Here is a 23,376-nt window from a genome sequence, read left to right as displayed (position 1 = left end):
AGCTGCACTAGTTTTGAGGTTATGTGTGTGTGTAGAGTGAAGACAAACTGAACTATGCAGTGAGGAAAGGAGAATAATGTTCGCTTTTTGGATTCTATGCTTTGCATAAGTGTTTGTGGGATTTCAGTGATGCTGATTCCAAAAATAAGCAATATATTGTGGGTCCTGAGACCTTCATGTGCAATCAGAATACAGAAAGTTTGACAATATCTGAGCGGCAGGGTAAAATTTATTGAATTAGAAGCAGATATACAACTGAATTAATAAAAATACAAGCAAATATAATTCTAGCTGTGGAAATGGTCTCATCTACAAGACTAAAATCCCATTGTTCGAGTTGGCAGACTTTTTTTTAAGGCATCTGTTGACATGGGAGAAGACTACACAAATCAAGAAGCTGCATTCTTGATTCAATATTCATCTATTTAAAATGTCACAGCAATGCCCCCATTCACACGTTTGAATTTTGAAATATTGCCACTGCACAGATCTATCTTTAAGACAGTAGTTTGCAAACCATTCTCTTCTTAATGTGGCCTGTTCTAATAATTACTGCTGTTAATGTTAATAATTACTATTGTTAATGTTAATAATTATTGGTGTTAATGAAAAAGTGTCATCACCAACTAAATCCGCATCTTATAGCAAGGCGAGTGTTCTCGATTGTAATGCACGCAATGTGATATGTAATTTCAGTTTTGGCGAAGTACTTCATGCATTACAGTATCTTTATTCCTTATCGCAAAATTAACTCTATTTAGAAGAAACTTTAACAGTTTTGGAGACATTCTAAGATAATTAAAAGATGTTCTTGTGTGAACATTATCTCAGCTGTTTAACTAAACTAATTTCATATGATTTCATGTCCGATGTATTATATTTCAGGCTGAAATGTATAAAAAGAAATTAATGTGTTACAATCGATATGTACTAACAGTTAAAATTACTCTTCTCTTAGAAATATTTGAAACTATGAAGTATCTTAGCAACAGATAGTACTTCATCAATTATTTAGTCTTCTGGAAATCATATGTATATGAATATAATAGAGGGAAACATTCCACGTGGGAAAAATATATCTAAAAACAAAGATGATGTGACTTACCAAACGAAAGAGCTGGCAGGTCGATACACACACAAACAAACACAAACACACACAAAATTCAAGCTTTTGCAACAAACGGTTGCTTCATCAGGAAAGAGGGAAGGAGAGGGAAAGACGAAAGGATGTGGGTTTTAAGGGAGAGGGTAAGGAGTCATTCCAATCCCGGGAGTGGAAAGACTTACCTTAGGGGGGAAAAAGGACAGGTATACACTTGCACACACACACACATATGTTATTCTTTTGTACATCTTATGCCTCTTGAAACTTTCAGAGAAAAGAGTACTTTAATGGCGATGTGTGGAAAGGTAAGATTACAAGTGGGGGCGCATCCTGGATCTGTTGACTGTTCAAAGTTTTGTCTATTGCAGAAGAAGAAGAAGAAGAAGAAGAAGAAGAAGAAAAGATTTGTATCATTTGCAGTTTATATATTAATGAAGTCCCAATCACGCGACACAAGAAGACCCAAGGACTGCCCAACAAAGTCGTATCAACAGTAATGAGATACTATCAACAATGATGGACCAGATCAATTGAAAGAGGACTTTACAACTATGACGACGGACATCAATAAGAAAAAAAAATAAGTACAAACCATTTGTGAAATTAATTTTTTTCGGTGGACTTGTGTGATTGCTAGGAAAATGGATAGAGACGAGGGTAGCAGTGATGAAGTGAAAGCTGTAGGACCCAACCAGAACATGTTTGAACCAGGTGAAAGTGTAGTCAGCAAAGAAACAGTGAAAACCGATGTTTTGCAGTTGATTTTAGCAAAATTAGAGGAAATGAAGACGGATAACTATAACAAATTTAGTGCAGTTAATGATAAGTTAAATTAAAGAAAAACAGATAATAGCAAATTTCGTGCAGTTAATGATCAGTTAACCAAAGAATTTACTTCACTACAAGGACAATAAAATGAGCTGAAAACTGGAACCAATGGTAAAATGGACAGTTTACAATACCAAATGGGGCAACTTAGTAATCAGGTTTCGGAGCTAAAAAATGGGTTGTCAGATGGATTAAAAAGTGTGAACGAAAAAGTTGATGTCTTAGAAAATAAATTTATTGTTTTGGAAACCAAGTTAGTTGCCCAATCTGCAAATCAGGAGAACAATGTTAATGACTTCAAAGTTCAACAGGTCATAGAGGAAAAAATGGAAGAGAGCTTTAGTAGTTTGTATCAAAAAATTTTAAACGTTGAGAACAATATACTAACTAATGTAAATGTTTTGGATCAAAGAATTTTGGTAGTTCAGGAAAACTGCATTCACAACAATCTGTATTCAAATAATGGTATTGCATGGCCCAACATTCCAATCAGACGATTTACATACAGTAGATTTTCTTTTTCTGCACCACTGTAGAGACAGTTTTGTGTCAGGCATGGGTGACTATCAAAAAATTTAATTTGTTAAAATATGTCTTGAAGGCGAAGCTCTGTCTTGGATAAATCCAAATTTAAGTCAGTGGGTTACATATCAAAGTTTCAAAAAAAGTTTTTAAATAAACTTTGGTCAGGAGCTGAACAAGGGAGAATTGAAAGTGAATTTCTGAATGGTCCTAATTAAAGGAATAGAGACAGTGCTCTGAAAGAATTTTGTAAGAATCAGCTTAAGAAGTTAACACACCTTGACACAGCATTTGACGAAATGACATTGATTGATGCACTAAAAAGAAGATTATCAGAGGGATTGCAGTGGGATTTAGTACATGGAGCTGACAATTGCCTTAAACAATTTTTACGGTATACTGACAGGCTGAATAGGGCAGTAGAAAAAAGCCTGTACCGTAACCATTGAAATTATAGGGATCACAATGGTGGTAATTACAGAAACACAGACAGTGATAACTTCTATCAGGGTTGAAATGGTAATAGACAGGAATTTTGAACATCAGCAGAATGGGAACAATCAGAATAACTATGTGCAATACAATAGGAAAACCAATCATAGAGGTAACTATTTGGGAAACAGCAGTACGCCTCAATGTAGGTCCACAGTTTTGGGGTGAGGAAATAGAAGTATAGGACCCCCAATTTACACTCTCAATTAGACAATAATAACAGTATTAATAATGTGGCACAGGTATCTGAAATTGAACAGAAGGAATACCAGATTTCTCATTTATGTTTTGATCAAAAGTTTTAGAATAATATGTTTACTTATAGTGATGTAGGTACTAATCACAAACCAGAATATGAGAGTAATGAGAATTTTGATGTAGTATGTACTGATGGTTTCTTCTCTTGGTCAGAAAACAGTGTTATTGATGTATGTAAAACAGGTGATGACTGTATTGGATCTGAATTAGGTGGTATTTTTTAAGTAGATGTGAATGAGACCTGTGAATGAAAAGTCTGAGAGTGGTAGCTTATTGCAAATGAATGTAAGCAAGGAGTTTGACTTTGATAGTGATGAGACTTGTGTTGTTAATGATGTTGATGAAGTAATTTTTGAAGAATATGATGATGATGATGAATATGAAGTATTTGTGGAGTTTAAGAATATGAAATTTCAGAGTTATTTGTGAATACAAGTAAGGTAAGTGATGTTTGTGATAGTCACGGAATACCAGTCCAATAAAAGCAGTTTTTCATTAATGTCATGCAGAGTTATGATCAAAAAAGTAAAGGTGAGTTATCTGTAAGCCTAGAGAATAAAGGTGAAAACTTTTTGAAATCTGTTTGGGACCAGATTGATGATAACATAGATAAATGTGTGTTCTGGAATAGGTTAGTTGCGGTTAATCAAAATTTGTATCCAACTTAGTGGAATGAAGTAACAGAAGATCTAAGTAGGAAATGTAATTGTGACAGTAACATATTTTGTATTCCTTCTGTAATAAGTGATGTTAGTTGGCTTTGGCTCTGAGCACTATGGGACTTAACTTCTGAGGTCATCAATCCCCTAATGTTAGTTGTGCTATGGAATCCATTCATTGTGTTCAATCTTAGCTGACAACATGAGTAACCAAAGTAATGCTATGATACCAGTAAAGGTAATAAAACTCTGCAAAAACAGTGTAGATATAGCATTTGACAAAACTGAAAGTGATCTTTTACATGAGGTGTCTAATAACAGAGACAATGATTCAGGTTTTGGATGTCCTTACATTAAGATTAAGATTGATCAGTGGGAAGGGAAGTGTTCGACTGATGCAGGTAGCCCAATTTGTGGTATATCTGAACAATTTAGAGACAAAATCAGTATAGTAAGAATTTTGTGGAAATGCCCATTGTAGGTTTAAAGATAAGAGGAGCTACAGGTAAGCAAAGCAAACTGGTAAAATCTCAGGAACTTTTAACATTTAGTATAGAAGGCAAAAGCTTTGAACACAGATGCTTAGTTATCCCTAGTCTGGAAGAAAATATAATTCTCAATATGGATTGGATAGTGTAAGATGAGGCTTGTTTTGGATGGAATGCTAAAGAATTGTTTATTTTTGAACCTAAAAGTAATACTTACGTGGAAAGTAATTTCTGTATTTTAAAATGTGGGAAAAGTTTTAACTCTTTGCAAAACATTGTGAACCAAGGTGAGTACCAGGTGTTTGATGATGATATGGAGTTTGATGAGACTGAGGATCAGGATTTTGAAATTGTAGTAGATTCTAAAGTAAGGGAAGCTATGACTCTTAGTGACATACAAAAGGAACAACTTAAGAACTTGTAATTGGAATTTAGAAATGTGTTTATTGAAAAACCAGGGAAAGTGAAAGGCTATCCGTGCATAGTTTACCTTAGATATCATCAACCTTTCTTTCTCAAGCCATATAATATACCATTTTCAAAAAGGAAAGATGTAGAGAAAGAAATTCAGAAAATGGAAACATGGGGTGTAATTCAGAGAAGCAGGAGTGCTTACAATAATCCTTTAGTTGTTATAAATAAGATAATTATAAATATATACTATTATTATATATATAATGATATAATAGATATTATACATGCTGTACCTCTTGAACACTTAATTCTTCAAGAACTCCTGTTTTCAATGCGTACATTGCTTCTGCAGTTTCAACTGTGCTAAAGGCCCAGCAAGCACCACATGTCTTTTGATTTCTGATTTTCCCAATAACATTTTTCTCACGCCTGGAAAGAGATGAAAAGGTTGTGATGGTATGGAACAGAACAAACAGATGCTGCAATAGTTGAAGAAATAAAAGCATTCTCAGAAATGAATTAAATTTAGTTTATACAGTATACCTGTACAGAAACAAAGAAGTGAATCAAACAACATATTAATGAGGCAATATTACAACCCTAATATAATTTTTCAGCCTTTGAATTTTTGTACAATAATATGGACAAGTCACTTTCTAATGGTGTGTACAGCCTGGCACACAGGACACGAATATTCATATTCAAATATATATATATACACACACACACACACACACACACACACACACACACTTGCAGTAGTTCTTAAGAGAGAACATTTGTTCAGTAATTCAACACCTCCCCCTCCCCCCCCCCCCCCCTCCTAACACACGGTGCATAGAAAATACTTGAACATAATTTTATCGAAACTACAACCACATTTGAAAGAAATCATTGATGATGCACAAGCTTGTTTTAGGAGCAACAGATCAACGGTAGATGATAAAATTTTCACTTTACAGATCCTACTTGAGAAGACATTTGAATATACTCAGACTGCACACATGCTTTTGACGGACTATAAGAAAGCATCTGATAGCATTAACAGTAACTACCTATTGGTGAGTATGAAAAATTTCGAATCCGAGGCAAACCAACGCTGGAAGTAAAAAAGTGCATTCAAAACTAAAATTTCAGAGTTAAAAAACAAAATCTTTGTCACCATCGCTTTTCAACCTCATTATCGAGTAAATCATCACAAAAATAAAATTATCTCAACTTGCAACAAAACTACAGCACAGTTTCAACATACACACATACACAGATGACAACATAATCTTAGGAGAAAATGAGCACTAAATTAATTTGTTCACCACAATATTGAATACAACAGCTTACTTAGAATGGGATTAAAAATTAGTACCAGTAAAACCAAATATTCTGCCTCATGGCAAACTAAAGCAGATCATACCTTAAAAATTGGTGCAGAGGGAATGAAAGAGTGACTCAAGTCACTTACCTTGGAACCTTGTTAACTACAGACAACAATGTAAAAGAAAAAGAAAGAAATAGCAGAATCTAAAAAGCCAACACATGTTATTTCACATTACTGGACATAATAAAAAGCAAAATTATTTCAGAAATGGAAAGTTTTGCACACATAAAACTCTTATAATACCTATTCTGGCATACACTTATGAGACATGGACATTAACAAAATCAGAAGCAGCAAAATGAGAAGCTTTGAAATGAAAATTTTGTATGTGACCTATACTGAGAACCAGAAATTAAAGCCGGGAGACTTAAATTAAAGCTAGGAGACTTAAATTAAACCTAGAAGACTTAAATTAAAGCTAGAAGATTTCACTGGATTGGGCATGCACTTTGAGCTACAGAAGAAACATAAATCTGTCAAGTATGTACAGAACATCCTCAAGAAAGATGAGCTGTTGGAAAACAAAGAGTGCACTACTTCAAGAACATGAGAGAAGATATAGAAATCATATGTGCTGAACTGAAAAATTAAATATCAAGATAAAATTACCTAGCAAAGCATTGCGACATCAGCACTGAAGAGCTTTCATACTTTGTGCAGTTTAATAATATTAATCTAACCATACTCGTAAAAACTTTGTGCAAGAATATTGATCACTGTTACAGCCCCTCACTATATGATAATTCTGCTTTTAACCTTCGTTCTTTTATTTCCAAAGCCCACCCACACTGTCTTATTTTCACAACAAACTTCCTGCTATTTGCTATCACACACATCTTTTACTGTAGATTTCCTTCTTTGTGTCCTTTAATATTAAAATACTGACTCTGTTGCTGACAAGTGGTATGGTACATAATTCACAAAAATAAAGAACAAAGAACATGATACAAAGTCATGAGATACGCAAAAACTAAACCGCCTGTATCCTGCAAAGTGATTTCTATTTTCAAGATCTATTACCTTCTATCACCAGCCGGACAAATGAAACAAAGCATCTAGAAGCAATTCCAATCAGAACCTATCTGTATAATCTCCTAAACAGAAAACTATGATTGATGAGATCAAATGCTTTAGATAAGTCTAGAACAGCCCACAGTTTAATTAATATCTTTCTAGTTGATTAAAGACTTGCTTCATGAAATCACAGATTTTTGTTTCAGTAGACTATATTAAACACACACACACACACACACACACACACACACACACACAAAAGCAAGCACACCTTATGCACACATGACTGGTATATCTCCAGCCACTCCAGCATCTGTATTCTGGCTAGAGCGGCCAAAGATAACGTTCGTTTGTGTATGTGTGTGTTCTCCTTTCTGAGTAAGGTTTTGGCCTAAAGCTCAATGTGTAACAATCCTTTTATTGTGCCTCTCTGCAAATCAATTTCATCCCTATGGTGAGAAGCGAATCTACCCTTTTCATGTTATTGTTCAATTCCCACCTGGACTTTTCATTATATAATGCACGTACAGTGACAATTTAAAATCTTTGTCAGAACCAGACTCAAACTTGTATTTTTTGCTTAATTTGAGCAACTACCTTAACCATTAAGCCATCTGAGTACATATCTACACTCATGCTCATAAATTAAGGATAGTTGCAGAATTGTTTTTTTTTTTTTTTTTTTGTTTTGTTTTGGTTTTTAGGGCGCAAAACTGCTATGGTCATTAGCGCCCGGTCAGTGACTTAGGAAACAGTAAAAAACCGAAAATGGAAACCAGCAGCAATGGGAACGAAACTCAAAAAATTGGAGAACCTAAAAGCAGAAGGAAGGCTTTAACATCCACTACAGAAAGGGGTTGGTTGTCCCCAAAAAAAGCTTCAAATGACTGACGTCATTTCACTGGCACTAATAAACTCAAGAACGCGATTGGCCGAGCACGTGTCATCTGCTACAATTGACGATATATCAGGCGACAGCTGTAGACGGGCGCGTAACGGAGTAAAATAGGGGCACTCCATTAAAAGGTGTCTTACCGTCCACAGCTGAGAGCAGTGGGGACAGAGTGGGGGAGGATCGCCGCTTAAAAGATGTCGATGGCTAAAAAGACAGTGCCCTATCTGGAGTCTAGTTAAAATTACCTCCTCCCAACGACGCGTTCGGGAGGAAGAGGTCCAAGCACAAGGAAGAGCTTTCACGTCCCGCAATTTATTATGGGGAAGTGTCGACCAATGTGCGTGCCGTAAAAGAACAACACGACAACATAAAATGCTCCGTAGATCGGCGAAGGGAATCGATTGAATAGCTGGCCGAAGAAGAGAGACTGCAGCCTTGGCCGCTATATTGGCCGCCTCATTTCCACAGATACCAACGTGTCCCGGGAGCCAGAGGAACGCCACTGAGACGCCCCCCAGGTGGAGCAAGCGCAGACAGTCCCGAATCCGGTGGACCAGAGGGTGGACAGGGTAAAGAGCTTGGAGACTGAGGAGAGAGCTGAGAGAATCTGAACAGATAACATACTGTATCCGCTGATGGCCCGGATGTAGTGGACAGCCTGGAGAACAGCGTAAAGCTCCGCAGTATAAACTGAACACTGGTCGGGAAGCCAAAATTGATTTGGGGTGTCACCAACAATATAGGCACTCCCTACAACAAACGATGTTCTTGAGCCATCAGTGTAAATAAATGTGGCTTCCTTCATTTGTGCACATAGAGCAGAAAATGCCCGACGATAAACAAGTGAAGGGGTACCATCCTTGGGAAACTGACAAAGGTCATGGAGCAGGCAGATCCGGGGACAGAGCCAAGGCGGTGCTGTACCCCAAGTTGTCAAGAAGGTTTTAGGAAAGCGGAAGGAAAGAGAATGGAGCAGTTGACGGAAGCGGACTCCCGGTGGTAGTAGGGAGGAGGGGCGGCCTGCATACCCTACATCAAAGGAGGCGTCGAAAAAAATGTCATGGACTGGATTAGCAGGCATGGAAGACAGAAGGCTAGCATAACGACTCAGAAGGACTGCTCGCCGATTGGACAGCGGAGGTTCAGCAGTCTCAGCGTAAAGGCTTTCCACAGGGCTGGTGTAAAAAGCTCCAGACACTAAACGTAATCCACGGTGGTGGATAGAGTCGAGACGCAGAAGAATAGACGGCCGAGCAGAGGAGTAGACTATGCTTCCATAGTCCAATTTCGAGCGCACTAAGGCACGACAGAGGCAGAGAAGGACCACTCGGTCCGCTCCCCAGGAGGTACCATTCAGGATACGGAGGATGTTGAGGGATCGCAGACAGCGAGCCGAAAGATAGGAAACGTGGGAGGACCAGCACAGTTTTCTGTCAAACATAAGACCCAAGAATTTAGCGACGTCCGAAAACGGAAGGTTGACAGGTCCTAGATGTAAGGAGGGTGGAAGAAACTCCTTACGTCGCCAAAAATTAACACAAACGGTCTTACTGGGAGAAAAACGGAAGCCGGTTTCAATGCTCCAAGAGTGGAGGCGATCGAGACATCCTTGAAGACGTCGTTCAAGAAGGCTGGTCCGTTGAGAGCTGTAGTAGATCGCAAAATCATCCACAAAGAGGGAGCCCAAGACATCAGGAAGGAGACAATCCATAATTGGATTTATGGCAATGGCAAACAGTACAACACTCAGCATGGAGCCCTGGGGTATCCCGTTTTCTTGGGAGAAAATACGGGAGAGAGTAGTGTTCGCCCACACTCTAAATGTGCGCTCTGCCATAAATTCGCGAAGAAAAAGGGGTAGCCGACCTCGAAAGCCCCAAGAGAACAGTTTGCGGAGGATGCCTGTCCTCCAACAGGTATCGTATGCTCTCTCCAGATCAAAAAATATTGCTACTGTTTGGCGTTTCCAGAGAAAATTGTTCATGATATAAGTGGAGAGAGCAACAAGATGGTCAACTGCAGAACGATGCTTTTGGAATCCGCATTGGGCAGGTGTTAAAAGACTGCGGGACTCCAGCCACCAAGCTAAACGGCAATTCACCATACGCTCCAAAACCTTACATACACTACTCGTCAGAGAAATGGGGCGATAGCTAGAGGGGAGATGTTTGTCCTTTCCAGGTTTCGGAACAGGAACGACGATAGCTTCCTGCCATCGTCTGGGAAAAGTACTGTCGGTCCAAATTCGATTATAAAGGCGAAGGAGGTAACGCAGACTATGGGTTGATAAATGCAGCAACATTTGGACGTGGATACCATCCGGTCCTGGGGCGGAGGAGCGAGAAGAAGAGAGTGCATGTTGGAGTTCCCGCATGGAGAAAAATAGTATTGTAGCTTTCGCGATTTTGAGAGGAGAAAGCAAGACGTCGGACTTCCGCTGAACGTTTCTTCGGGAGAAACGCTGGCGGGTAATTTGAAGAGCTCGAAATCTCAGCAAAGTGCTGACCCAATGAGTTAGAAATTGCGACAGGGTCCAATAATGTATCATGCGCGACAGTGAGTCCAGAGACCGGGGAGAAACTAGGCGTGCGTGAGAACTGTCGAAGCCGACTCCAAACTTCCGAGGAGGAAGTGAAGGTGTTAAATGAGCTAATAAGGAATTTCCAGCTTGCCTTCTTGCTATCGCGGATGACGCGACGGCATCGCGCACGGAACTGCTTATAGCGGATACAGCTGGCCAAAGTAGGATGGTGGCGGAAAACGCGAAGAGCACGTCGCCGCGCACGTATTGTGTCACGGCACGTCTCGTTCCACCAAGGAACTGGGGGGCGCCGGGGCAATTCGGAGGTGCGTGGTATTGAACGTTCCGCAGCTGTAAGAATAACGTCGGTAATATGTGTGACCTCATCGTCAACGCTGGGAAAGTGACGGTCATCGAATGTCGCTAGAGACGAAAAAAGAGTCCAATCGGCTTGGGCAAACTTCCAGTGTCGCGGGCGCATATATGGCAGCTGAGGCTGCAGTCAAAGGACACATGGAAAGTGGTCACTCGAGTGTGTATCATCAAGGACGAACCATTCGAAGCGCCGAGCTAGCGGAACAGTACCGACCGAAAGGTCCAAATGAGAGAAATTTGTCGTGGAGGCAGACAAAAATGTAGGGACCCCAGTGTTGAGGCTAACTAGATCTGCTTGGTGGAAGACGTCTAGCAATAGTGAGCCACGTGGACAAGGATGTGGAGATCCCCAAAGCGGGTGGTGGGCATTGAAGTCCCCAACCAGCAAATAGGGGGGTGGAAGCTGACCAAGAAGATGAAGGAGATCAACTCATGCCATTGGTGTAGACGATGTAATGTATACAGTACAAAGAGAAAAGGTATATCCAGAAAGGGAAAGACGGACAGCGACAGCTTGGAAGGAAGTGCGTAAGTGGATTGGGTGATAATGGAGAGTATCATGGAGAAGAATCATGAGTCCTCCATGGGCTGGAGTGCCTTCAACAGAGGGGAGATCAAATCGGACGGACTGAAAATGGTGGAGAACAAAGCGGTCATGGGGACGCAGCTTTGTTTCCTGAAGACAGAAGATGACCGGCGAGTAGGATCGTAAGAGGATCGACAATTCATCCCCATTGGCTCAAATGCCGCGGATATTCCAGTGGATAATGGACATAGGGTGAACAGAAAATGGAGGAATGTGACCAAGGTTGCCGTCAACTCAACGACTGCTCAGAGCTTGCGACCGACAGCATGGAACGGCATTCAGCTGAACGCAGAAGATCCTGATCCATAGGTTGTTCAGGAGCAGCTCCTGCCACCAGCGATCAGCCGATTGATCGGCCGCCAGCAGTGCGCCTCGGCGACACAGAAGACGGCCGAGGGCGATTTCCGCCAGGTGGTGCTGTAGATGGGACACGCCTTGGTGGAGAAGGAGATGAACTGGGTTTCTTAGTAGCCTTCTTGGAAATATGATGTTTAGATAAAGGAGGAACCGATGGTTGTGAAGTTGGGGTACGTAAAAAATCTTCACGAGTATGCTCTTTTTTCGAAATCTTGGTGTCTGACTTTTGGGCTCGAGATTTAGCAGAACCCGATGAAGGGTGAGCCATAGAGTGGGCAGGCAAAAGTGGTGAGGTTGAACGGGCGACCTTTGCGCTGGCCGATCTGACGACCGTGGCACTAAAGGTGAGGTCGCAAGTCTGCGTGGCCGCCTCCTTTGTTGGCCGAGGAGAAGCAAGGACAGTGCTGTATTTTCCTGTCTGAGGCACGGTGGGTTGTCGACTGGCGAATAATTTCCGAGCAGCAAAGGTCGACACCTTTTCCCTCACTCTGATTTCCTAGATGAGCTTTTCGTCTTTAAAAACGGGGCAATCTTGAGAGGAAGCAGCGTGGTCACCCATACAGTTGATGCAGCGAGGGGATGGAGGTGGACAAGCACCCTCATGAGCATCCTTGCCACACGTAACACATTTGGCCGGATTGGAACAGGACTGGCTGGTGTGATTGAACCGTTGACACCGATAGCAACGCATAGGGTTTGGGACATAAGGGCGAACAGAAATTATATCATAGCCTGCTTTGATTTTGGATGGGAGTTGAACTTTGTCAAATGTCAAGAAGACAGTGCGGGTTGGAATGATGTTCGTGTCAACCCTTTTCATAACTCTATGAACAGCCGTTACGCCCTGGTCAGACAGGTAGTGCTGAATTTCTTCGTCAGACAATCCATCGAGGGAGCGTGTATAAACGACTCCACGCGAGGAATTTGCGGGGCACTTCAACCCGGACAGGGAAGGTGAGGAGCAGTGAAGTACGCAGCAATTTTTGTGCCTTGAGGGCACTGACTGTTTCTAACAACAAGGTGCCATTCCGTAATCTGGAACAAGACTTTACAGGACCTGCAATTGCGTCGACACCTTTCTGAATAATGAAAGGGTTAACCGTGGAGAAGTCATGACCTTCGTCAGACCGAGAAACAACAAGGAACTGTGGCAACGATGGAAGAACTGTCTGTGGCTGAGACTCAGTGAACTTACGCTTGTGAGCAGACATAGTGGAAGGTGCGGAAACCATTGCGGAAGAATCCCCCATGATTACCGGCATCTCCGATGGCGCGCTCCTCCCTTGTGGGGGCCCTCTCTGAGGGCACTCCCGCCTTAGGTGATTGTTCACACTTCAGGTCACACCTCCCGACAAACGGACGGAGGGACCAATCGGCACTTTCGGAAGGTATCAGCTCAGGTAATCACCCCTCCCTGGGCCTGGCCGTTACCAGGGGGTACGTACGCGTCCTACCTGTCTACCTGGGGCGGGGAATTATGCGTTACCCCATCACCAGCTACGCAGAAAAATGAGTGGGTCGGCCTTCAGACACGCACAGGGAGAAAGAAAGATAAAGGGAAAAACAAAGAAAGGGAAAGGAAAGAAGAGAGGTCTCAAACGCCGCAGCGGAGAAAAGGGGAAAGAGAAGAGGTAAGGAAAAAAGAAGGATGAAGACATACAAGCAGAGAAGGTGAAGAATGCGTTACATTTACGAGCGTCCGTCTCCGGACGTAGGCACAAACCATACTCCCAGAGGGGGAGAAAGGGAAGGAAAGAGCCAGAGGTGAGGGGAGGGGGGGCGAAGACGGGGAATAGGGAAGGATGCGGAAAAGGAAGGTATGCAGCCCGGAAAGGAAGGAGGGCCACATTAGCTCGGGGTCCCGTGCTCGCTACACGCGTATCCACAAAAGAGTTGTGGACCCCCTGGGGGGTAGTTGCAGAATGTGGTGCCACACAACGTGGCACTACACAAAACTGGCACTAATAGCATAGGCACATAGGGAACACACATGACATAGATCTGTAAGTCCACAGTATTGGTGATAAGTTGAGAAAACCATCTCGAAACACATGTGCTACAAAACACCACTGTTTCCTGTGCATATACACTGACATCAATATGGGATATGATAACCATGCACACGTACACAGGCCGCACAATGGATTGGCATACTCTGGATCAGGTGGTCGAGCAGCTGCTGGGGTATAGCCTCCCATTCTTGCACCAGTGCCTGTCGAAGCTCCAGAAGTGTCCTAGGGATTTGAAGACGTGCAGCGATACGTCAACTGGGAGCATCCCAGATGTGCTCGATGGGGTTTAGGTCTGGAGAACAGACAGGCCACTCGATTCGCCTGATATCTTCTGTTTGAAGGTACTCCTCCACGATGGCAGCTCGGTGGGGCCGTGCATTATCATCCATCAGGAGGAAGGTGGGACCCACTGCACCTCTGAAAAGGTGGACATACTGGTGCAAAATGACGTCCCGGTACACCTGATCTGTTACAGTTCCTTTGTCAAAGACACGCAGGGGTGTACGTGCACCAATCGTAATCCAGCCCCACACCATCAAACCACGACCTTTATAGAGGTCCCTTTCAAGGACATTAAGGAGTTGGTGTCTGGTTCCTGGTTCACGCCAGATGAAAACCCGGTGAGAATCACTCTTCAGACTATACCTGGATCGTCTGTGAACATAACCTGGGACCACTGTTCCAATGACCATGTTCTTGACACCAGGCTTTACGGGCTCTCCTGTGACCAGGGGTCAGTGGAATGCACCTTGCAGGTCTCCAGGCAAATAAACTACGTCTGTTCAGTCATCTGTAGACTGAGTGTCTGGAGAAAACTGTTCCAGTGGCTGTGCATACGGCCCTGGGAAAGGCTACCTGCAATACTCTGTGGCCGTCTGCGGGCACTGATGGTGAGATATCGGTCTTCTGGTGGTGTTGTACATTGTAGATGTCCCATACTGTAGCACCTGGACACGTTTTCTGTCTGCTGGAATCATTGCCATAATATTGAGATCACGCTTTGTGGCACACAGAGGGCCTGTGCTACAACCTGCTTGTGTTTGACCAGCCTCCAGTCGCCCTAGTATTCTACCCCTCATAATGTCATCAATATGTGTTCTCTGAGCCATTTTCAACACACAGTCACCATTAGCACGTCTGAAAATGTCTGCACCCTTACTCACTGCACGGTACTCTGACATGCACCAACACACTTCTGCATCTGTGGACTACTGCCAGCACCACCGTGCGACGACCGCAGGTCAAATGCACCGCACGGTCATACCCCGAGGTGATTTAAACCCCAGAGCATTGTTTCACCATGTATCAGCATTATCCTTAATTGCTGAGCATGTGTGTAGCTGCCCCCATTCAAACTTTTGTTGCAACTATTTCCACCTCTGATTCTCGACTGCAACTACCAGATATTCTCCCATGTGATACGTGGGAATAGCACGTCACTGATTTAATGTCTACTGGTCCATTCATTTCATTGTGTTTAATTCATGTCATTGCTTTATCTTTACCTTGTAGCAAGGTAAATTACACATTCAAACATTCAGCCATTGTCGTGAGACAAAAAGCCCTTAAGATCTGCCTCATAATGTTTGGTCACAGTCAACACCAACTTATAGCTACTTCCTACAAATTATGACTCTTACATACCTTGAGAAGAATGTAAAAGATCTGTGCATTGCACTTTTGGAAGCAACTTTGTGGTTTAGTTGAACCAGTTATCCTCTAACTTCAGTTACAAACAACAATACAAACCCTAGCCAGTAATGTGGAGCATGAACAATGTGGAGAATGGAACACCTGGAATGGGACATGAATCAGTGGTGTTTGGGTCTCTTTAAATTGACACCTAATGAACATGACAGAAGTTTTTGGAGGTTTTCAAGTACCAATGCTTGCTTCAGGTATGCCAATCCATAGGTTCCGCAGGGATAGGAATCAGTTCTGAGCTGGTGTCACATGAGGATGATAGACACATCTCATCACTTTTGAGGGAAATTTGAGAATTGTGCAGAACCAGGACTGGACCCTCCAACCTGCTGTACAACCCTACAGTCAAATTTCTGTGACACATTCATCTTTCAAGACCATAAAGCACAAGGACACTGTGCCCAACTAATTAACACCTCATAGAGAAGGAAGGTATCAACTGAATGGAATTGCCTGTGTAGTATCTGCTGCTATGAACCCTACTGAGCATGCTTGGGACCAACTGAACCCATGTTCAGTTGGTCCCAAGCATGCTAAGTAGGGCTTAATCACAGGAACTGTTCCCACACACCCGATGATCTCAAGAGGGCTGCAATCTAAGGATCTGACAGGTATGAATACTGACGTGTGTGTATCACCCTGTGAACTGCATGCCAAAGAGAATACAAACATGCTAAAATGCTCAGATTGGACACAGTACTGAATATTACCCAGCAGCAGATTCTGATTTCACAGATATGGAAATATTTGCAGTACCAAACACCTTTATTTTGGTCATTGCTTTATCTTTAGCTTTTGCAGTAAAATTAATATTTTTGAGCTTATTCATTTCTTGCTTCCCTTGAATCTAAGCCTATGCATGGAAAGATATCCCAATGGTGCAATTTTTTTGAAATTAACTCAATATGAATTCACAAAAACTGGAAGGGTAGTTAAGGAGAGGATGACATCTGCAGTAAGCATACCGCGATGGTCTTAATTTCCTCACTGTCATGCAGGCATGTTATCTGTATTTCAGGTACTTCTACAACAAGAAACGTCAACAACCATGTCACACCTCTAAGCTGATCTGTAGATGGGCACGATAGTTGCAAAAATCTTTACATGTTCTGCAAATTTCACATAAAATATTTTGATTGTTTACTTTTTCCAACTTATGTCCAAATTTTCATTTCTCGCCATCAACTTGTTTTTTGTTATCCATCTTTCCTCCTAGGTCAGGACGAGGAACTGCATAACTAGCTTGCTATATTTTGTCAAAAAAATAATAAACTCATACGACACAGTTTGTAGATATATCCTAATTGTCTTTTTATGTTCCAATAATGTTGTTACAGAGCAAAACTTCTGAACTGCATTCTTGTGTTGATCTTTACAATATATAAGACAGTACCAAAAATTCCCTGAACAGTCCTGAGCATAGTTTGCATTTTTCTCTCAAGAGATGTTTTGTAAAACTCGCTGCAAGTACAGTACTGTCTCTGGTGTTGCCCAAGAAGGTTTTGTCTGTCCCATGATAATTTTTTTTACTACAGATATTTTGCTCTCCTCATTTTTTACAATGGCAGGTGTAACTGAACTATGCACAACACTGAAATTTTGCTTCCTGCTTGGGAGGAACAACGCAGAAACTGCTGTGATGTTGACAACAGCTTACAAAGACAACGATAAAGGAAAAATTCCAGGGTACAAGAAGTTTTCTTGTTTTAAAAAAGGTGATATATATCAAAAGAAAAGCTCCAAACTGATGCTTTTTTTCCTTGCAAAAATCATTACTGGTGTCAGTTATGGTGCTATGGTTATGACCACGAAACCAAACAATCCGAAGGAAGATATTGTCATCTCGCATAAAAACAGCTCTTCAAATGAATTCAAACATCCAGATGTTGCTCATTTGTTTAGTGCAGGGTTAATGCAGGCAGACTTCCTTCCACCAAGTCATAGTGTTGCTCAAGCTCTGTACGGGAGGATCTAAGGATATTGTGTAATAGTCTGTATTGTAAAAAAGGCCTGACTTGTGGCTATTTTTCCACCAAGACATTGCTTCTGCATGTAAAAGGGAAGTTTGGAAAGTAATCTCCATTTGGCTGTAAATAAGAAACTTGCAAAGCAAAAAAAAAAATTATGAGATACATCTTCAACCTAGGCTTTTTGCTATTTCTCAACGATCATTATTTGTCATTTCATTTTACTAATTTACAAATTCTGCGGCCCTAGGCATACAGACAGTCTTCCACAGCATTTTCATGTCCCTCATTGTCACATAAAGTGCTGTGATGCAAGCCACTTCTTCATGTGAGCGAAGAGAGACGTCACTTGGCATCGAGTCTGGGCTGTAGGGGGGATGATACACATAGTCCCATTTGAATTGCTTCAAAATGTCTAGAGTTTTCTGGGCACAAGAGAAGGCCTACCATTTCTCTCTTCATCATGAATATTTATTCTACCAGTTTTAAGATACCACACTCATTGTCGCACAATACCTTCACTTATAACATTCCCAAACCACCCTCATGCATACATTTCAGTGCCAGTTTTTTGGCCAAAAATTGGCATGACTTTTCAGTCCCACTTTTGCCAGCTGACCATGCTCTGTGCAATTTCTTCTTGTTTTCACATGTGTGTTGGGACATGAAAGGATGCCGATTTGGTGACAAAGTCAAGATAAATATGAGATAGGAGCTGTCAACCATACTGCAAATGCGTATAAAAACAGAGTCCCAAACATAACATAAACATATGGTGTCACAAAGGAAAATAGAAAATATCATAACAGAAACTGAACACATCATAAAGCAACAAGAAAAACTAAACACACCTGGATACAATGCAAGTCTAGCAAGAGAACTAGTTTCTGAGGAAATAAGAAACATAATCAAAGAGAATAAAACCACCATAAAAGAAAATACAAGGACTGCTGAAGAAAAAACCTACAGAAAACTACAAAAACAAATTAACACAAGAAAATGCCATTATCACAAAATCCGACAAGGGTAATTCGATTGTGGCCTTAAACAAACAGGAATACACTGACAAAACATTAGAATTCATCCAAAGCAACAAGGTCACAGAATTAAGAAGTGATCCAACAAACCAATACCAAAGTAAATTACAGAAAACCCTGAGAAACATAGAAACAATTTTCACATAAACACAGATTAAAAGAATAATACAGAAAAATCCCAAGGCCCCCACCCTAAAATCATTGCCTAAAGATACAAACCTGAAATACCGAAATGTCCATTGATAAACTTTACCAAAGCACCAACACACTACTTAGCCAAACATATACACACTCTACTACAGACAATATACAAATACACTGAAAACAGAAGTCTAAAGAACTCAAGTGACTTAATAGAAAAAATAAGAAATGAAAGCATACCAAACACAGCAACATTAATTTCATTTGATATAATTTCCATGTACACACACAGCCCAACAGAAGTAACCATTAACATCATAGAAAGAAACCTCCAACTACAAGGAAACATACCCACAAGAAACATACAAGAAATATCAGCCACACTCAGGCTCATCACAGAGCACAACTACTTCACACTCAAAAACAAATTTTACTCTCAACAAGATGGACTACCCATGGGATCCCCAATCTGTGGACGCCTAGCTGACATTTTCTTCAATCAGATAGAAAAACAAATCTTTGACAAAATAGTAATACCAAAACAGTAAAATAATACATTGGTACAGATGCGTAGATGACATAATTTGCTTAAGAGGTGAACCACAGCCTCGCATAAAAGAACTTCATGACAACAAAGTCCATCCACCCACAAATAAAGTTCACCATTGGATCACAAACAGATGGAAAACTTAATTTCTTAGATCTCGCCATACATAAGAGACACAACATACATGAATTTACAATCTACAGGAAACTAACAATCACCAGCACCATTACTCATAACCAATCCTATCACCTCATAACTCACAAAGAAGCCAGCTTCACATATTTACAACACAGATTGAACAAAACACCCATGAACAAAAATGATTACACACCAGAACTGAACACAATAAAACAAATTGCACAGGAGAATGCATATGATCCAAAGAGAGTAGATAAAATAACACACACGCGCACACACACAAACGCCAAACACACTTCAAACTTGCGCTTCTCACCCAGACAAACACACCACGAAACAAATGAATACTACACAGCAACAACAACGCTTAATGGTGGCGAAAACTCTACCCATGTTTTGAAAATTCACAGAAAGTGCATTGTCAAATGACCACAGGTCACAAAAATCAATGTCTTCACCTCGTCAAAAGATATGAGAAAACACTACGACATCAAAGCCATAAGTTACACAAAAAAAAACAATAAATGCTCATTCCTGTTTGTAAATGCATAACGAACAGGAAAATAGAAATTATGTTTTGCTGTGTGCAGATGACAAGTTGTAGATTGTGTAGCAGACTAGCTACCAACATAAATACCCAATAGCTTCATGTAAGGTATGTAAACTAATGCATACATCCACTCTTTTGCCAATTAAGATCTAACTAGAACTTTAGACATAATGTAATACCTCACCTGTGAACTGTAAACAAATGACGTATAATATTTTACAACAATTATTCATTCACAATCATAAATATTTAGTACCAAAAGTTCCACTAAATGTTAATTTATAACAATAATTTTACACTAAGAAAATAAAATAACCCACTGAAGATAGCACAAAAAGTGCTGAAACATGTCTGGGTAAAATGAAACTGAAAAGGTGTCTTGCATAAGGTTGAATTCCTCGCCCTATTTTCAGAGCAAGCACGGAAATAAGAAGAACTGTAATACCACAAGATGATTATGTGTATAAAAACATCAACAACAATGGAGCCTCCAATGAGACAAATGTATCATGTATAAATGAGAGTAGCTACTCATCTTTCAAAAAACTTTCTTTTGTTCTATGTCCTAGTAGTATCACATTCCATTTTTAAACCTATATTTAATAGTATTCATTATGATTTTTAAATGTTTAAGTAATATGTTTCATAGTATTTTAATTGTGAAGTCATTAACACAATAGTCTACCTAAACCAGACTTCTTCAAATACTCATTACTGATGCCTCCCTCGGAGATAGTTCTGAAACTGCGGATGAGCCACACTCATATCAACTGTGAGCAGCATTTGGAGCTAAGGTTATTTCTACGCACTTAGGCAATAATTTTAAATTAAAAACAAATTCAAACTCTAAATTACAATGGGATTTTTGTGAGTGTTTTAAGCATATACATAATGGAAATTAATGAATAATATGAAAAAAATATTGAAGGTTTAACAATTCACACTAATTTTCTACTTACAGTAAGATGATATGAAAGCATATTTGTGTTGTGACCTATATTGATGCAAGCCAACATGATCCTGTTATGCAACTTAACAATGCTACTATCAGAGAAGGGACTTCATTGGCAGACCCAAATGAACTCTTTGCACTGCTATATTACTGAAATCACTTTCAATAATGGCTGCCAACCTCTCCTGAAAACACGGAACAAAGTTAAATGGTCGCATCTTTTACACAACTGATCACAGCCATGCAACAATCCAAATGCATATTTATGAATTCCACTGACTATTGGCTTGGAACCATAAAAAGCTAACAATCTCCATTTAACCTCCATCTGGTCCTTTTCAACATCCTCTGAAGTCTCAGCAATGAAAAAGCCTTTAGATAAATGTTCAAAGCTAAGATTGTCAGATGGACACACCAAAAACAAACACTCAAGTTTCCACTGAAAAAATTCCCACTTCAATAAATCTCATCAAATCTACTTCTTTCAGCAATTCCTTCTCTAGCTAACTATTAGCTCTCTTAACTATGACAAAGCTCCACCAAAATATATAAGTTATGATACATTCCTGTACAATTGACTTTGAAGTTCACGACTGCTGTTTTGCTATTACTGCAGCAAAAGCTACCAAGGTAAAATCATGTGCACCTCCATGTGACAACTTGTCTACATTCTGTTGGGTATACCTTCTTTCTTCTTTGAAGATCAGACAGAAAATGGCAAATTTCATCGGTTCAGAGAAACTCCCAAAACGGATTAACGATTTCGGGATTTTGGCAAATCAGGCACCGTTGCTGCAGAATGCTCGAGTTTATCACCCATGGGCACTCTTATTGGTTGAGAAATTCAATCTTTCCTGGACGAGTGATTATATCAATATTTATGTAAACATTTTTGTGTTTTTGAGGTATCAATACATACATACCTATGTCATCATTGTTCAATAGAAGCCCCAACCCTCAAGTTAAAAAAAAGTCAGATTCAAGAAGTCACAGAATTTGCGAATCCTTTTTGATGTTTCAACTAAATATAGCTTATCTGTACATATACAGTAAAAAAGAAATGTTATTTTACCAGTCAACACGTTCTGGTAGAGATACAGGCTTTATTGCTCTCTCCTTACGCTCATGAGAATGATGTGTCCTATTCCTCCAATGATTGCATTTCATCAAGTGACTTTGAAGGCCAACATACAGATGATGATGCAAAAATTCATCAGGTGACATGTCAGAAAATTTTGTTAGTCCATAATGAGCACTGGCTTCTGATTTCCTCTCACTGTTCAACTTCTGAATCATTTCCAAGGATTCCTGAAACAAAAGTAAATAAAAGACAAATAATTAGTGGTGTTTTCACACAATGGTTAAAGAAGTGACAATTAACTGCTTTCTCTGAAACAGATGTCACTGCACATACTGAAGTAAAGAGGGTGGAGAAGTGGTAAACTGTTATGTGGACAGTAAAATAAGTAATGGTGGAGGGAATGAAGAGGAACTTTGGCTCTCATTTAGAAAAGTAGTTGACTAAGCATTGGACAGATACGTATGTAGTAGAACAGTTAATAATGGGAGGGGTGCTCCACAATCTAAAGCCACTGTAAAGAAACTGCAAAAGGAAAAGTGACTGTTGTACAACAGGCATAAAACAAAGCATAAAGTTAACTAAAGATAAATACTGAAAAACACTCATTTGGCTGTCAGATTGATTGATTAATTAATTGGGAGGGTTTATGGGACCAAACGGCGAGGTCATCAGTCCTGCGATTCCGAGGTTACTCACAGAAGAAAGAGGGTCTGCTAAAAGTGGACAGGTCCAGTCAAGGGAGTCAAATTATAAAATAATGAAGTTAAAAAACACACAGTAAAAGGCTTGAAAGATGAGAACAAATCTAAAAACTGGAAAAAAGGGGCAGTCTTTCCATGGGGGATTCGTCATGGGGTCCCAGACCGAGAAGATATGAACAGAGGTCCCAACAACAACCAACCTGCCTCTGCTCCAGGAGTAAAGTAAAACCTTATATCTGGAAATAAAAACCACTTTCACAGAGTAAACTGAGGACCAGTTCAACCATCTGTGCATTGTCTGCTAATATTAAAATTAAGGAATCAGGAAGACTATACTTAGCACAAAGGGCCAAAAGAACAGGACATTCCACCAATGTGGTATACTGACAATGTGGCTCTGCAACCACATTGTGGGGCTGGTTCAAAATGCAGGAGAAAAGAATGGGTTGAGCCTGGTATCACCAATGCATAGACGGCATAAAATAGTGGACTCCTTCTGAGAGCAGCAGAAGGAAGAGTGCCAAATTGCAGTAGACTCCTTGATTGTCCAGAGTTTATTACTATGAGCAGTAGCACACCACATGACATACCACTTTTGGACAAAGAGAGATCTGACGTAGATCCACAAATCCGCAGCTGAAGTCATGAAAGGGAAAG

At 40.4% G+C, this 23,376-nt stretch overlaps 1 protein-coding gene across 1 annotated transcript in view; it reads right to left on the bottom strand.

Moving 5' to 3' along the window:
• The window catches only part of LOC126412323 (cathepsin O-like), a 93,331-nt gene that overhangs the window by 35,202 nt on the left and 34,753 nt on the right, over nucleotides 1–23,376 (bottom strand). Inside the window, exons 2-3 of the mRNA XM_050081844.1 lie at nucleotides 22,010–22,245; nucleotides 5,060–5,195 (exon numbers count right to left, since the gene is read on the bottom strand). Of these exons, the coding sequence (XP_049937801.1) occupies nucleotides 5,060–5,195; nucleotides 22,010–22,245 (372 nt within the window). The remainder of the gene's footprint in view (nucleotides 1–5,059; nucleotides 5,196–22,009; nucleotides 22,246–23,376) is intronic.

This window comes from Schistocerca serialis, chromosome 7 (assembly GCF_023864345.2).
Source record: "Schistocerca serialis cubense isolate TAMUIC-IGC-003099 chromosome 7, iqSchSeri2.2, whole genome shotgun sequence".
Lineage (NCBI taxonomy): Eukaryota > Metazoa > Arthropoda > Insecta > Orthoptera > Acrididae > Schistocerca > Schistocerca serialis.
Note: the sequence above shows the minus strand (reverse complement) of the source record. Positions and strands in the feature narration are given on the sequence as shown.